General features: G+C 40.5%; 1 protein-coding gene across 1 annotated transcript; it reads right to left on the reverse strand.

Annotated features, from left to right (window-relative positions):
- Positions 1–10,268: 10,268 nt before the first annotated feature.
- Positions 10,269–15,767, reverse strand: rpl28 (ribosomal protein L28). Its single transcript, XM_029708477.1, has 5 exons — positions 15,646–15,767; positions 13,784–13,874; positions 13,429–13,552; positions 11,113–11,231; positions 10,269–10,406 (listed from the first exon to the last, which is right to left on the reverse strand). The coding sequence occupies exons 2-5, from the start codon at positions 13,862–13,864 to the stop codon at positions 10,317–10,319; spliced, it is 414 nt and encodes a 137-aa protein (XP_029564337.1). The 5' UTR covers positions 13,865–13,874; positions 15,646–15,767; the 3' UTR covers positions 10,269–10,316.
- Positions 15,768–16,525: the final 758 nt, after the last annotated feature.

Raw genomic sequence — 16,525 nt, forward strand, 5'->3', positions numbered from 1 at the left:
ATATTATTGTGACCCTGGTGGCACAAAATCAAAAGTCTGACTGCATGGAGATGCTTGGGAATATGGTCAATACGGGGGACCGTATTGTGGGTGTTTCAGGGAAAAGGTGTACATTTGACCTCCATCATCTAGGATGTGACAATGGTTAATAAAATCTCTAAATTTCTGCCCATTTTTTGCGCTGTCTTGCAGGCCCTCTAATGCAGCTGCAACTGTAAATGCATTTGTAAATCAAGACCTTTCTTGAGTTGGGCTTTGGGATGGTGCAACTGTTGAGAATGTGAGCTTATGGTTGTGTGGAAGGAAAGGGTTGAGTGTGTGTGGGTGTATGTGTGTATCCCACAACTGTTGCGAAGGAGTAAAAGATGTTAGGGACAATAGAGGATGATCCACAGCTATGTATAATACAAATCGAGGTGAGGGCGATGGAAATGAATTTGGCAATTGATTTACTTAAATTCGGTAAATGGCACTGTGTGCTCGTTTCGAAGGATGGATCCCAGTCTGTTCAGGGCTGTGGGATACGGGGGATCGGGGGTGGTCTGCCAGGCATTGGGATGACAACCCAACTAGGGATGAGGAAGGCTTTTAGCGGGTGGAATAGTAGGGACCAATTGGAGGTTTACTTAGTAGCAATGCAAATATCATGGCACAGCTACAGTGAGGGAAAAAAGTATTTGATCCCCTGCTGATTTTCTACGTTTGCCCACTGACAAAGAAATTATCAGTCTATAATTTTAATGGTAGGTTTATTTGAACAGTGAGAGACAGAATAACAACAAAAAAATCCATAAAAACAAAAAATTTCAAAAATGTTATAAAATTATTTGCATGGATATATTGGAATTAGTGGATATATGGAAAGTTATATACCCTGACCTAGTGAGATATACATGGCGGAGGCTTAATCAAGCTAGTCGTCTTGACTACTTTCTTATGCCATTCTCTCTGGCACCAAAAAAAGTGTTGATAGGGGACAGAATGCGGTCGGATCATCACATAATTGGCATATATATTACTCTTACAGAATTTCCACGTGGGCGAGGATATTGGAAATTTAATCAAAGCCTACTTTATTATAAATTGTTTAGAACTAAGACAGAAGATTTCATAACTGACTTTTTCAGACATAACATAGGTACAGCAGATCCCCTTATTGTATGGGACACTTTTAAGTGTGCCTTTTAGAGGCCATGCAATTAAGTACTCATCTATAAAACAAAAGCTATTTAGATCAAAAGAGTCCATATTAACAAAGGAAATTGAAGGACTAACAGTACAGTTAGATAGCAATAAAAACAGTACCATAGAGGCACAGAATAAGTTAGAGGAAAAACAAAAAGAAATGGAGGAACTTATTCAAGAAAGATCCAGTGTAATATATTATAAAAATAAAGTGAACTGGATGGAATATGGGGAAAAATGCACCAAATTCTTTTTCAATCTTCAATATAGAAATGCTACCAAAAAAAATGTATTAAAACTTGTTACAAATGATGGAGTCACGCATGATTTACCAAATTATATTTTGAAAGAGGAAGTAAAGTACTTTAAGAATATGTTTTCGTTTCAGGCTCCTCCATCTCCACTTACTGAAACTAATTGTATGTTTTTTTCCTAATAATAATGTAAAATTAACATCTGTACAGAAAGACTCATGTGAAGGCCAAATTACAGAGGAGGAACTGCTTGATGCAATTGGGGCCTTTAAGGATGGCAAAACTCCAGGGCTGGATGGCATACCAGTGGAAGTATACAAAACGTTTTTTGATATACTCAAAGGACCATTATTAGCATGTTTTAACCACTCCTATATAAACGGTAGATTATCAGACACGCAACAAGAAGGTCTGATATCATTATTACTGAAACAGGACCCAAATGGTGTATATAAAGATCCAGTCCATTTAAAAAATTGGAGACCTCTAACACTTCAGTGTTGTGATGCAAAAATCCTAGCAAAATGCTTGGCACATAGAATTAAAAAAGTATTGTCAGATATTGTTCATCCTAATCAGACAGGTTTTTTACATGGACGATACATTGGAGATAATATAAGACAAGTACTGGAAACAATAGAATACTATGAAATATCGGGGACACCAGGCCTGGTTATCATAGCTGATTTTGAAAAGGCTTTTGATAAAGTATGACTGGAGATTATATATAAATGCCTAGAATATTTCAATTTTGGGGAATCTCTTATAAAATGTGTTAAAGTTATGTATAGTAACCCTAGGTGTAAAATAGTTAATAATGGCTACATCTCAGAAAGTTTTAAACTATCTAGAGGAGTAAAACAAGGTTGTCCACTATCGGCATATTTATTTATTATTGCCATCGAAATGTTAGCTGTTAAGATTAGATCAAACAATACTATTAGGGATTAGAAATCCGTGGCTTAAAAACTAAGGTGTCATTGTACGCCGATGATTCATGTTTTCTTTTAAAACCACAATTAGAGTCTCTCCACAGCCTCATAGAGGATCTAGATACTTTTGCTATCCTCTCTGGATTAAAACCAAATTATGATATTACGTATTGGATCACTAAAAATTGCTAATTTTACATTACCATGTAGTTTACCAATTAAATGGTCTGACGGAGATGTGGACATACTCGATATACAAATCCCAAAAGAAAGAAATGATCTCACTCCAATACATTTTTATAGAAAGTTAGCAAAAATAGATAAGATCTTGCTACCATGGAAAGGAAAATACCTGTCTATTTGTGGAAAAATCACCCTGATTAACTCTTTAGTGATATCACAGTTTACCTATTTGCTTATGGTTTTGCCTACACCTAGTGACCTGCTTTTTAAATTATATGAACAAAAATATTCAATTTTATTTGGAACGGCAAGCCAGATAAAATTAAAAGGGTCTGTTTATATAACAAATATGAATTCGGAGGGCAGAAATTATTAAATATTAAAGCATTAGACCTCTCACTAGGCATCAGTCATACCAAAGTTATACTTAAATCCAAACTGGTTTTCTAGTAAATTGGTACGAATGTCTCATCCTATGTTCAAGAAGGGCCTTTTTCCCTTTATTCAGATTACACCTGCCCACTTTCGGTTGTTTGAAAAGGAAATAATCTCCAAAATATCTTTATTTTTTAAACAAGCCTTAGAAAGTTGGTTGCAATTTCAGTTTAATCCACCTGAAAAGACAGAACAAATAATACAACAAATATTGTGGTTAAATTCAAATACAGTAATTGATTTAAAAAAAAGTATTTTTCGAAGAAATGTTTAAAAAAGGTATAATTTTTGTGAATATTATAAATAGGACTGGTGGAGTGATGTCACACATGCAGCTAACACAGACATGGAAATGTCTGCTCTACCCAAAATTACAACCAATTAATTGCAGCATTACCACAAAAATGGAAGAGGCAAGTAGAAGGGGGAAAAAGTAAGGAACTTGTATGTCGGCCCTGTAATAAAGAATATAAATGGTTAAAGAAAAGTGTGATAAATAAAAACATATACCAATTTCAAAAAACTGACAGCTGTGCCATACAAATTGCAAAATAGTTGGGAAGAGATTTTCGATGTACCCATTCCATGGCACATGGTTTATGAATTGATACACAAAACAACGCCGGATTCAAAACTTTTAATTTTTTAATTTAAATTACTATACAAAATACTTGCAACTAATAGAATGTTATATATATGGGGTATACAATCTTCCCAGCTCTGCAGATTCTGCTGGGCGGAGGCAGAGTCATTAAATCATTTATTTTGGTATTGTCCATATGTAGCTCGTTTTTGGTCACAGGTCCAGGAATGGCTGAAGAAATGCAACATTTGCCTAGAACTAAAGCTGCAGATAGCAATACTGGGTGATTTGAAAAGCCATAGTCAATCAATCAATAATTTAATAATTATTTTAGCAAAAATATCTATTTTTAATTTACAATCTGTAGAAGCTATGAGAATAGAAAGGTTCAATTGTTTTACGAAGCATCACAGCACAGTTGAAAAATATATGGCAAATAGAAATCCGAAATGGATGATGTTGAGAGATAGATGGGAGGGATTGAATGGAGCTGAAGGGTGGGACTAATAACAAGATAAACAATGTAAAACATACAGGGTCTATAAAATGTATATAGGTTCAGAACTTAGAAATAGAAATCAAACTGGCTGGACATCAGAAATAGAGGAAGGACTAAAAACAAACAAAAAATAACTATTGAAAAATAGACTGTCTGTAAAATGTGTATAAGATGAATAACTTGAAGGTAAAAGCCGAAGTGTTTATTAGTTTACTCCAATTGGGGGATCGGTGGTAGGGTTTGCAGGGAATAATAATAAAGGTATATTCTTTAAAAAAAGTATGTATGTTTATATAGGTATGTGTATATGTATGCATGCGTGTATGGATATATATATTTACCCCAAAAATATATGGGGGATTGGAAATGATGCAATTACATTGATGGAAGCAATATTCTTTCCGCAATATTAAGCTGATCCACCACAAAACAAAAAAAACAACAAAAAAAACAAATTATTAGATTAAAAAAACTAGGGGAAAAAATAATTTAAAAAAAAGACTGATTATGATCCAGAACACACTGTCGGGGTAGGTTCATTGTTCCTTGTTAATCATTGGCTTATTGGTGAAATCAGCAGTCAGACATTATCTTCTTTAAGTAAATCAATCAAAACTTTATTAATGCAATTGCAGACAGAAGTTGACAACGGAAACACAGCACGTATGTTTCAGAGTAAGTTCTGCAAAATAAAACAGTTCAAAGATGCTTTAATATACTTGCAGTCAACCCCTAGTGGTGTAACTGCCTACATCAACACCTACTCATGAGACCAAGCCCATGCATATACAGGTATACAAACTTGCAGGAGGAAACAATAGTCCAGCGTTTTCTAAGGGCTCAGCAGTAATTTTCCATTCACGTGTGCTATGTCTGACTTGTCTCTCGTCTATTTACTCCCCTGCAGGTGTCTGTGTATCTCTTTTAGCCTTGAGGCGCTTTCTCAGACACCCTGTTTTGACCGTAATGGTTCAAACATCTGCTCAGACCGTTTCTTATAAGAGGCAGAGACTAGAAAAGAACTGTGGAACAGTATTAAACCTTATAATGCATATATTGCTAATCTGTGGTCCAGGACCCTATAAATGTAGGGGGGGAGGAGTCTTATAGCCGTTCCCCTTCTATTAATACAACATAAGCATAATCAATTATTATAATACATCAATCAACCCCCATCAACACCTACACAGTCGTGAAGAGGGCACAACAATGCCTCTTCCCAGGACCTCTATATACCAGCCGGTGTTAGAGGAAGGCCCTAAAAATTGTCAAAGACTCCAGCCACCCAAGTCATACTGTTCTCTCTGCTACCGCACAGCAAGCGGTACGAGAGTGCCAATCTGGGACCATAAGGCACCTGAATAACTTCTTCCCCCAAGCAATAAGACTGCTGAACAGTTAATCAAATGGAAACCCGGACAACTAACATTGACCCGGTTAATTTCTTCCTTCATCTTAAAAGTCAAGGGGTGTCAATATTTTCTGAAGGCACTTTTATAGGATTATTTGATTAGAACACTACAAGTTCTTCACTGAATCAAAATGGTTCCATGTACACTGAACAAAAATAAACAAAACATGCAACAATTTCAAGGAGTTTACTGAGTTATAGTTCATATAAGGAAATAAGTCAATTGAAATAAATTCATTAGGCCCAAATCGACAGATTTCACATGACTGGGAATACAGATATGCATCTCTTAGTCACAGAAACCTTAAAAACAAAGGTAGGGGCGTGCATAAGAAAACCAGTCAGTATCTGGTGTGACAAACATTTGCCTCATTCAGCGCAACACACCTTCGCATAGAGTTGATCAGGCTGTTGAAGTGGAATGGGACATTCCAAATCAAATCACAACAGGTGTAGGTAGACCTTACAGTGAAATGTTTAGTTACGAGCCCCTAACCAACAGTGTGGTTTAAAAAAATCCAGATAAGAATAAGAGATAAAAGTAACAAGTAATTAAAGAGCAGCAGTAAAAAATAACAATATATTCTGGGGGGGTGCCGGTACAGAGTCAATGTGCGGGGGCACCGGTTAGTTGAGGTAGTATGTACATGTCTATCGAGTTAAAGTGACTATGCATTGATGACAACAGAGAGTGGCAGTGGTGTAGAGAGGGGTCAATGCAAATAGTCTGGGTAGCCATTTGACTAGATGTTCAGGAGTCTTTTGATTTGGGGGTAGAAGCTGTTTAGAAGCCTCTTGGACCTAGACTTGGCACTCTGGTACTGCTTGCCATGCGGTAGCAGAGAGAACAGTCTATGACTAGGGTGGCTGGAGTCTGACAATTTTTAGGGCCTTCCTCTTGACACTGCCTGGTATAGAGGTCCTGGATGGCAGGAAGCTTGGCCCTGGTGATGTACTGGGCCGTACACACTACCCTCTGTAGTGCCTTGCGGTCGGAGGCCAAGCAGGTGCCATACCAGGCAGTGATGCAACCCGTCAGGATACTTTCGATGGTGCAGCTGTAGAACCTTTTGAGGATCTGAGGACACATGCCAAATCTTTTCAGTCTCCTGAGGGGGAATAGGTTTTGTTGTGCCTGCTTCACGACTGTCATGGTGTGCTTAGACCATGTTAGTTTGTTGGTGATGTGGACACCAAGGAACTTGAAGCTCTTGATGAGAATGGCGACGGGCTCGGTCGTCTTTTTCCTGTAGTCCACAATCATCTCCTTTGTCTTGATCACGTTGAGAGAGATGTTGTTGCCCTGGCACCACACGGCCAGGTCTCTGACCACCTCCCTATAGACTGTCTCGTTGTTGTCGGTGATCAGGCCTACCACTGTTGTGTCATCAGCAAATTTAATGATAGTGTTGGAGTCGTGCCTGGCTGTGCAGTCATGAGTGAACAGGGAGTACAGGAGGGGGCTGAGCATGCACCCCTGATGGGGCCCTGTGTTGAGGATCAGCGCGGGGGATGTGTTGTTACCTATCCTTACCACCTGGGGGCGGTCCGTCAGGAAGTCCAGGATCCAGTTGCAGAGGGAGGTGTTTAGTCCCAGGGTACTTAGCTTATTAATGAGCTTTGAGGGCACTATGGTGTTGAACGCTGAGCTGTAGTCAATAAATAGCATTCTCACATAGGTGTTCCTTTTGTCCAGGTGGGAAAGTGAAGTGTGGAGTGCAATAGAGATTGCATCATCTGTGGATCTGTTGGGCTGGTATGCAAATTGGAGTGGGTCTAGGGTTTCTGGGATGGTGTTGATGTGAGCCATGACCAGCCTTTCAAAGCACTTCATGGCTACAGACGTGAGTGCTACGGGTCGGTAGTCATTTAGGCAGGTTACCTTTAAGTGTTCTTGGGCACAGGCACTATGGTGGTCTGCTTCAAACATGTAGGTGTTAGACTCTGACAGGGAGAGGTTGAAAATGTCAGTGAAGACACTTGCTAGTTGGTCAACGCATGCTCGCAGTACACGTCCTGGTAATCCGCCTGGCTCTGCGGCCTGTTGACCTGTCTAAAAGTCTTACATCGGCTGCGGAGAGCATGATCAGAGTCTTCCGGTACAGCTGGTGCTCTCATGCATGTGTCAGTGTTATTTGCCTCAAAGCGAGCCTAGAAGTAGTTTAGGCTCGTGTCACTGAGCAGCTCGCGGCTGTGCTTCCCTTTGTAGTATGTAATGGTTTCTGTTCTGTAGCTTAGCATCTGCTTCATCTGACCACTTTTTTTGTTGATCTAGTCACTGGTGCTTCCTGCTTTAATTTTTGCTTGTAAACAGGAATTAGGAGGATGGAATTATGGTCAGATTTGCCAGCTGCATGTTGATATTGTCGTCGTTCGGCCACGACTCCATGAAGCATAAGATGTAAGATTTTAATGTCCAGTTTGTAGTTTAATCTTCCCAGTAACTTGTCCATTTTATTGTCCAAAGATTGCATGTTTGCTAGCAGAATTGAGGGAAGTGGGAGTTTATTCGATTTCCGACTTCTCAGAAGGCAGCCCGCTCCCCGGCCTCTCTTTCTCCGCCTCCTCTTCACGCAGTTCACTGGGGTCGGGGCCTGTTCCCGAGGGAGCCATATATCCTCCGCCTCGGGCTCGTCAGAGTCGTGAAAGAAGAAAAAGGATTCTGCTAGTCCGTGGTGAGTAATCGCAGTCCTGATGTCTTGAAGTTGTTTCGGTCATAAGAGACGGTAGCGACAACATTATGTACATATCAATGGCTGTGTGAAGTTGCTGGATATTGGCAGGAAATGGAACACGCTGTCGTACCTGTCGGAGCATCCCAAAACATGCTCAATGGGTGACATACAGTATCTGGTGAGTGTCCAAGTAAGAACTGGGACATTTCAACTTCCAGGAATTGTGTACAGATTCTTGCAACATGATGCTGTGAAACATGAGGTGATGGCGGCGGATGAATGGCACGACAATGGGCGTCAGTATATCGTCTCGGTATCTCTGTGCATTCAAACTGCCATCGATAAAATGCTGTTTGTTGCCCGTAGCTTATGCCTGCCCATACCATAACTCCATCGCCACCACGGGGCACTCTGTTCACAACATTGACGTCAGCAAACCGCTCGTCCACACGACGCCATACACGCTGTCCCAGTACAGTTGAAACCAGGATTTACCCGTGAAGAGCACACTTCTCCAGCGTGCCAGTGGCCATCAAAGGTGAGCATTTGCACACTGAAGTCAGTTATGACGCTGAACTGCAGTCAGGTCAAGACCAAGATGAGGGCGAGCATGCAGATGAGCTTCCCTGAGACTGTTTATGACAGTTTGTGCGGAAATTCTTCACTGGTTCAAACCTACAGTTTCATCAGCTGTCCGGGTGGCTGGTCTCAGACAATCCTGCAGGTGAAGAAGCCGGATGTGGAGGTCCTGGGCTAGCGTGGTCACACGTGGTCTGTGGTTGTGAGGCCGGTTGGATGTACTGCCAAATTCTCTAAAACTACATTGGAAGCGGCTTATGGTAGAGAAATTAACATTCAATTCTCTGGCAACAACAATGGTCGACATTCCTGCAGTCAGCATACCAATTGCACGCTCCCTCAATACATCTGTGGTTTTGTGTTGTGTGACAAGACAGGACATCTTAGTTGCCTTTTGTCCCCAGCACAAGTTGCACCGGTGTAATGATCATGGTTTAATCAGCTTCTTGATATGCCATACTTGCCATGTGGATGGATTATCTTGACAAAAGAGAAATGCTCACTAACACGAACATAAACAAATCAAATGTATTTATATAGCCCTTCTTACATCAGCTGATATCTCAAAGTGCTGTACAGAAACCCAGCCTAAAACCCCAAACAGCAAGCAATGCAGGTGTAGAAGCACGGTGGCTAGGAAAAACTCCCTAGAAAGTCCAAAATTTAGGAAGAAACCTAGAGGAACCAGGCTATGAGGGGTGGCCAGTCCTCTTCTCTTCTGGCTAACAAATGTGTGCCAGAATTTGAAATAAGTTTTTTGTGCATATGGAACTTCTCTGGGATTTTTTCTTTCAGCTCATGAAACATGGGACCAACACCTCACATGTTGCGTTTATATTTTTGTTCAGTATAGAACCCTGCATGGTGCCATTTATGAATTATGGCTATTATTAAACATGTTTGCTAAGAATATAACTTAACAAATAAAGAATGGACAAAAGAATACCAGCATAGTTTAGAATGTTATTATATGCCAACAGTTTAGAAATGTGCACTGGTGGCCAGAGGGGTACCTTTTGGTTTGAATGATCACCAGAGTTGACGTGGGCAGACTTCTTTACTATACAACTTTGTCCATTAAACAAAAAGGTGGCTTCTGCGCCATTCTCACCACCCCCGGTTCCAGATAAGAAAAAAGTAGTTAAAACATGAGTCAATCATTAGAAATAAACATTAATTAATCTGCCAAAATGAAGACAATTATAATGTAGAAGAACAACTTACATGCAGTTGTCAGCAGCAGCCGAAATAGAGATCTGCAGTAGAGATCAGCAACATTCTTCTAATGGCTTTATGAAATAGTCGCCTCGATTGACTCCACACTTAAACACAATTAGCTTATTGTCATTGTCAGGCTGGGTTTGCAGCTCTATTTGGTATATCCAATTATTGCCTAGCTTGTAACGTGGCAAATTAAAGAAGCTTAGCCTTTTCTGTTTAGCTAGCCAAGTTATCAAGCTTACAAACGTGCAAAAAACACATTGCGCTTTATTCTTATTAAAATATAAAGCATTAAAGGCATGACAGGGTAGTGTTTTTCAACAATATTTTTTATTTATTTGTCGTAATTTTGCAACTATTTATGCGGTTTTGGCAGCCTTGGAACGCCTTTTCTTTACCACCACAGGCTTCTGGCTCATCAGGATGGCACTGGCACGACGCAGCGCAGCCTAGGAAAACAAAGCACACCACTCAACTAATGACTCAAGATGTTAGACTGAGATCGATCTTTACCTCAAGGTGTCAAACTCATTCCATGTAGGGCCTAGTGTCTGCAAGTTTTAGTTTTTTCCTTTCAAGTAAGTCCTAGACAACTAGGCGTGGGGAGTTCTTTACTAATTAGTGACCTTAACTCATCAATCAAGTACAAGGGAGGAGCGAAAACGCGCAGCCACTCAGCCCTCCGTGGAATGAGTTTGACACTTGTGCTTTACCTGCTTAGGGTCTAACCATTAATCAATTATACAACCTTAAGCCCTACGTGTTTATTCAAGGTCTATAGCGGCAAGGCCCAGCTTCCTGGACACCGATTAAGCCTTCAGCTGGACTAAAAAAAGCTATTTCATTCGGTAACTGCCATTGAACATACTTTAGTCCAGGGCCAGGATTAATCCATGTCAGAAAAATAAAAAAGTTCACCGTCGGTGAAATAGATACTCAATGTCTCAGCTGTAAGCTTGGGTAGCACTACAGCAGTCTGCAATACTAGTCCTTAATCCCACAAGATATACATGCTTTCGTTCCAACCCAGCGCTAACAAATCCGATTCAACATATAGTGCTGGTCTGGAACAAAAGCCACCACACCCTGTTGGTCCCAAGGACCAATATTGAAGACCAATAGAAAAACATGAGGTTTAGTAGATAGAGGGCTCACCATGCGCAGGTCCTTCCTGTAGTTGTTCTTGCGGATGATGTGCCTCAGGCTGCTCAGAGTGGCGCGGGAGTTCTTGTTGATGGTGATCTTCTCATATGAAGTGGCAGGCTTGCGCTGGCCTGAGGAATAACAAGAAAGGTATCATTAACATGACCAAGCTCCCTCAATTCTCTGAGTACGCTCTGACTTAAAGCAATGAGTCATGAGCGGTTAGATCCACATGAACGTGGATCACAGGCACAACAGCTACCTAATATCTTTACAACACGAAGCAGCAGGACAACTTTGCTAAGGTGATTTACGACTGAGGTGGATTATCATCACATGTATCAAAGCATCACAACATACAGGTATGTGAACTGTTCTTGCATTTCCTGGTTGTTAATATGGAGGGGTAAAAAACAAACCAAACGTTTCGGCATCACACCATCAGTGTAAAAAGGTCAGCACACACACCTGGCTCCCATTTCAAAGATGATTACACATACTGTACTTCACATTTATAAAACAGACTAAACAGCTAGTATAACATTCTGGACTAAAATACTGCTAGTGATAAGTTGTACCGTAACGCACGCGCGACAAACTGAGCATTTATTTTCCAGAATGAATGTTCATTGGTACATGTGTTCGTAGTGTCTGTGCTGCTTGGAATTTGAGTTGAAACATAATCAGGGTATGAAAGGTTAACTTCTCTATTACAGTAAAATAATGTCTCCATGTGTTACGGTGTCCATATGACCGATTCTGTTGGACCAAACCTCAAATAGCGAGTTGAAACTGTTTGTCAGAGAGGAAGATGTGATCTCTCATCTTTGTTGTTGTGAGTGGTAGGGGGAGGGGCTTGGGAGATAGCGGTGAAGCGAGAAGTTTCACTCTCGCCAAAATCGGTCCAAAATAATCCCAATGCGTTTCTATGCACTTATTCTGAACCTAAGCTTGGCGCCTGCCCCTTCCGCCTAAGGGACAACAAATCCCATTGTTAGGGCGGAGACATGAGCATCTAGTCATTATATACAGATCTCTGATGTAAATGGGAAGGTGCGAACGTGACCAGACCAAAAAGTCAACATGAGAACAAGTGGACATAAATGCTCAAAAACAAAAAATACCTTGATTCTCCGATACAGGCATTTAGAATATTGCGCAAAAACAGAAATACTAACTATTTCCAATCTGACAGTGGGGTGGTAGATTCTCAGTCTGCCCTATGGCTCAGCACACATGCCTACACCCAAACCATTAACTGACACACAGGGCCACTGAGCTTACATAAGTAATCTGAAAGATCCAGCTTAGAGGCCAAGCTCCTGAGCTCTCATCAGCAGCAATTCATTTTAAATGGAAAATTAATGTGTTCATGCAAAAACATTTAGTACATTGAATTGTACCTCATCAATTCATGCCCCTAGTCAAACCAAATCCTTCCAAATAAAACGTATCGTTCCTGTATCATATCAGAGCCCATGCATCTATACATGCATCGAATCTTTCATGAAAGGAGATGCACATCTCTAATTTTCAGCAATTAAAATTGTAAAAGTCTTGTCTTTCTACACAATACTGCAACACATTTTTCAAATCTGGGTGGTAAATTCTATGAAGTATTCAATAATTGTGTGTATTTTGGATGGAATCAAGGCATTAGAATGTACCAGAAGCCACCAAAATAGAGCTCCTCCGGCAAAACAATTCTAAGCACCCGCCCGGGTACTTTTTCCATTTGACTGGCTACTCCATGTACTTGTGGAAAACACTGAATAACATAGATCATGTATTCCATTGTAATGACATACATCTTGCGAATTTTCTTGCTTGATCATGTGACACATCCTTGAAATAGAAGCCAGGTGTGTGTGCCAGCCATTTCACACTGATGATTGCTTGATGCTGGGGCGGCAGCGTAGCCTAGTGGTTAGAGCAAGTTCAAATCCCCGAGCTGACAAGATACAAATCTGTCGTTCTGCCCCTGAACAGGCAGCTAACCCACTGTTCCTAGGCCGTTATTGAAAATAAGAATTTGTTCTTAACTGACTTGCCTAGTTAAATAAAGGTAAAATAAAAATTTTAAAAAGTGCCAAAACGTTTGGTTTTCATCTTTTATTTATACACTTTACTGCACTATAAGCTTTTGGACACTATGAGGTTTAAATAAACATCTTTACTTTTGCATTCAAGCCTCAAAGGGATAAATCCAAAACTTCCAACATTTCTTCCAGTATCCTAAATTTGACTCCTACGCACCTGAAACCGACACCATTTCATATAAAGGACTTAAAAATATCTATCATTGGTATTTTGGACAACCATGTTTACCTGCGCGCTTCTTCAGCACGACAACCACACCCTTGCCATCAGCTGCAGGCTGAACACCAACAGTCTTTCTGTGCACTAGGCCGTTGAAACGGAAAGAGTTCTTGGACTTCAGGTTGTTGGGCTCCTGGTAAACAAATGAGAAATACATTTGACTAACAAATCTTAAATCCTCAAATCAGCAGCAAGGACAAATCCTGCAACAAGACCCTGCATGGTCAATCATGTACATTCAGACCATAGACACATTCCCAAGATAACAACACTCAAAGAGCATGTGAATGCATGCATGATCTACTTCATGATCCACCAGGTATGTGGGGTACTCTTACTAGGACCATCTGTCAGTTGTACTCACGGTACTGTAGGTCTGTCCGTTCCTCTTGATGAGGAAGCTGGAGCAGTTCCTAATGACCATCCACTGCAGATGAGACGACATGTTGACGAACCTGGGGCAGACAAGAAGCGTCAATAGAAGTTACATAACAGTAACCAAAGACACATGTTCCCCCAAAAACTAACATTAGCTTACTCTCAGTACTTGTTCTAACTTTTGCTAAAAACCAGGCTATAAAACAGCAATTTTTCAGGACCGGTTTGAGTCCCATTTCCTGTAGTTATCAAAAATGTACCTAACTTACCATCCACGTTGCCAAACTGAAGTAAATTGAATTTACTAAATGGCTAGCAAGTTTATCCTAGCCTCTGTGCTTCCCCACAGGTGTTATTACTACCTCTGAGGGTTTAGAGCTTGAGTTAGTCACCTCATTAAAGTACTTGCGAGTATGGCTAGACAGTACACTGTCCTTCTCTCAGCACATATCAAAGCGGCAGGCTCAAGTTAAATCTAGACTTGGTTTCTTCTATCGTAATCACTCCTCTTTCACCCCAGCTGCCAAACTAACCCTGATTCAGATGACCATCCTACCCATGCTAGATTATGGAGACATAATTTATAGATTGTCAGGTAAGGGTGCTCTTGAGCGGCAAGATGTTCTTTACCATTCGGCCATCAGATTTGTCACCAATGCTCCTTATAGGACACATCATTGCACTCTATACTCCTCTGTAAACTGGTCATCTCTGTATACCCGTCGCAAGACCCACTGGTTGATGCTTATTTATAAAACCCTCTTAGGCCTTACTCCCTCTTATCTGAGTTATCTACTGCAGCCCTCATCCTCCACATACAACACTTGTTCTGCCAGTCACATTCTGTTAAAGGTCCCCAAAGCACACCCTGGGTCGCTCGTCTTTTCAGTTCGCGACTGGAACGAGCTGCAACAAACACTCAAACTGGACAGTTTTATCGCAATCATGGACACCCTTACTGACAGTTGTAGCTGCTTTGCGTGGCATATTGTTGTCTCTACCTTCTTGCCCTTTCTGCTGTTGTCTGTGCCCAATAATGTTTGTACCCTGTTTTGTGATACTATCATGTTGTTGCAAACATGCTGTGTTGTCATGTGTTGCTGCCTTGCTATGTTGTCGCTTTTTGTCATATACACACACACAAATATATATGTACATATACAAATATATAAATATATGCACATACATACACATTCTTCTTTTTTACCACAGCCCCCATAGGAGGCCTTTTGCCTTTGGTAGGCCGTCATTGTAAATAAGAATTTGTTCTTAACCGACTTGCCTAAATAAATAATGGTTAAATAAATAAAATTTTACATCTGCATTGCTTGCTGTTTGGGGTTTTAGGCTGGGTTTCTGTTTAGCACTTTGACATCTGCTGATGTAAAACGGGCTTTTTAACTTTGATTAATTGGGTAGGAAGCTACAGTAGCTAGCTATCTAGATAAATGAAATGAACATGTTTCAGTGGCGTGGGGATTTAACACGGTATTGTCAAACCCTTCCGATTAAAGACATAAATGAATGCATTACCATGCCAACAATTGATCAAATTGACAGTAAAATTAGCTAAACCAGATTACAAATGAGGACAAAGGGCGAAGACCCGGGTTCTTGCAGACTGCACCTCGCCAGCTAGCATAGCAGACCGATTTGGGCCTAGCAGCGGAATGACATATTTGAAGTATTATATTAAACATTCGACCAAATTATCGGTACAAACTATCCCACCTATGTAATAAGAATGTAAGTTATTATGTTGTTAAACGACTAGCAATCTAAAACAACAGACCGGTCAAAAATGTAACTTTTGCATACGACGACTAGCACACGAAGAGACCACGTTACCTTTCGGAGGAGGAAGAGGAAAGAAAAGGGCGGAAACCGGATTACATTGACTATTTGATAGATCATTGCACCAAAGACAGTACACTATAAAGATAGGCAGAAACGGAAATCCCGGATAACGCTTGCAGGCGATGTCATGGCGACGTTGGCTAGTTAAGCTCATGCGCAGTAACACATCAATGGGCCTAAAGGTAGCCTCCAGCCGTACTGCGCATGTGCAAACCGTCAACTCAAAGGCACTCCTTCGATATAAAGTTGTTTTTGACGAAAATGAAAACGTGCCAGTTTGTCACTTTCACGAGATTGGAGTAATAATATGTTCAACTACTTAAGACATTGGCTCGAATCTAGGTTGTGTCTTTTGATTTACAGAAAAGTAACCAATAAAAGAATAATTTTTCACTTCTCTCATTGACTTCTCAAACCCCAAACCCCCGGCCTGGTCTACTTGGTATGTTTCGGTTTCGCAAGCTTTCCAGAAGTCCCGCAATGTTGCGCCTCTGCGTTCAGAAATGTCGTCACTAGTTACCACAGTCGCAAAGTCACAAACCCGCCCATTTCTGCAATTTCTCTTCTTAAAATCTGATTTTAAACCTTACCCTAACCTCAACCATAACCACACTGCTAACTTTATGCCTAACCCTAACCTTAAATGAATACCAAAAAGCACAATTTGGTTTTCATGATATATACTTTGTGGCTGTGGTAACCGGTTAGAAACTCTGTGCTTGCACGTTGAAATCCGTTATTGTCGAGTGAAAATCAGAAGAAACAAAGTCAGAAAATTGCCAGTATTTTATTCAGATGTATTTTTATATTGCTCTTAATATTTGAATATTTAAATGAAATATTGTATTTTACACTACACTGCACTAGTTAT

The sequence above is a fragment of the Salmo trutta genome, chromosome 23, assembly GCF_901001165.1.
Source record: "Salmo trutta chromosome 23, fSalTru1.1, whole genome shotgun sequence".
Taxonomy (NCBI): Eukaryota; Metazoa; Chordata; class Actinopteri; order Salmoniformes; family Salmonidae; genus Salmo; species Salmo trutta.